Source organism: Orycteropus afer, unplaced genomic scaffold, assembly GCF_000298275.1.
Source record: "Orycteropus afer afer isolate SDZICR_OR568_19922 unplaced genomic scaffold, OryAfe1.0 scaffold00085, whole genome shotgun sequence".
Classification (NCBI taxonomy): Eukaryota; Metazoa; Chordata; class Mammalia; order Tubulidentata; family Orycteropodidae; genus Orycteropus; species Orycteropus afer.
The window spans coordinates 6,863,595-6,864,752 of NW_006921672.1; the positions used below are offsets into that span (position 1 = coordinate 6,863,595).

At 34.7% G+C, this 1,158-nt stretch overlaps 1 protein-coding gene across 1 annotated transcript in view; it reads right to left on the reverse strand.

Moving 5' to 3' along the window:
• NPEPPS (aminopeptidase puromycin sensitive) overlaps positions 1 to 1,158 on the reverse strand; it is a 150,238-nt gene that overhangs the window by 144,393 nt on the left and 4,687 nt on the right. The window contains exon 2 of the mRNA XM_007941997.2: positions 198 to 282. Coding sequence (XP_007940188.1) covers positions 198 to 282 — 85 coding nt within the window. The remainder of the gene's footprint in view (positions 1 to 197; positions 283 to 1,158) is intronic.

The following is a 1,158-nucleotide window of genomic DNA, read 5'->3' on the forward strand; positions in this document are numbered from 1 at the left end:
GCCCCATCTTCCTTCCGAGGAGTGGCTGGTGGGTTTGAACCACCAGCCTTCTGGTTAGCAGTCAAATGCCTTAGCTACTATGCTACCAGAGCCCCCAAAAAGGCATATATTTATATACATGCATGTGTGCACATACACACACACAAGTATGTACATACACCCAGAAACAGCATATTAAAATGGAAAACAGTTTTTACCTTCATCTCCCTCTGGTGCATATGAAGCTGTAATAATATCAATATCAGCACAATTCATCACAATCTGATTGGTTGCCTGCCTCACCTAAAGGGAGGAAAAAAATCAGCAGTCAGAAACATCCTAGATTAAGAAATACAACTTCACGTTGGCCTAATGTATGCCACAGACAATTATTTTTTAACCCAGACTTCACTAAAACCTAGACTGAATATTTCTGCATCAATGGTAGAAATAAATGAGTAGTTTTAAATCCAAAACCAATTTACATTTTCCAAATTACTCTAAGAAATCATAAATGCTTAAGTATTTCACAGCATTTAAACTGCTGACCAATGAGTGAAATAAAATTTTTCTACCTAAACCTTGATTCAAATTTTAATGTAAAAATTATTTAGTTATGAAACACTTTTTTAAAAATTTTCTTTTGTCTTAATTTTGGTGAAAAGATACAGAGCAGAACATACACCTACTGATCATTTCTTATGTGTACAATTCAATAGCACTGGTTACATTCTTAATATTGAGTCACCATTCTTGGTATCTCTACCCATATTGTTTTAACACCATTGACTCAGGTTCACTGTTCCCTAAACTAAACATCTATACTGTTGACAATTTGATCTCATATATATCATTCTTTAAAAGAGTACAATTCTCATCGTACATGGTGACCATTCTTTTTTAGTTCAGCTAAACAGCTTAACTGCAGAAGATAATTTTGGTTCATAACCTGAAGATTTTCTCAGAGCAATAGATTCAGGGGATCCTCCAATCTCAATAGGCCCTACAAGATATTGAAATTCTGTTCCACATTTCCTCCCTTTTGATTAGGGTTCAGCTACTTATTCCTTGACCAAAATGTTCAGTAATAGAAGCTAGGCACCATCTATTTCTTTGGTCTCAAGGCTAAGGAGGCAGTAGCTATGAAACACTTCTTAATATATTACAATGTATTTTAAC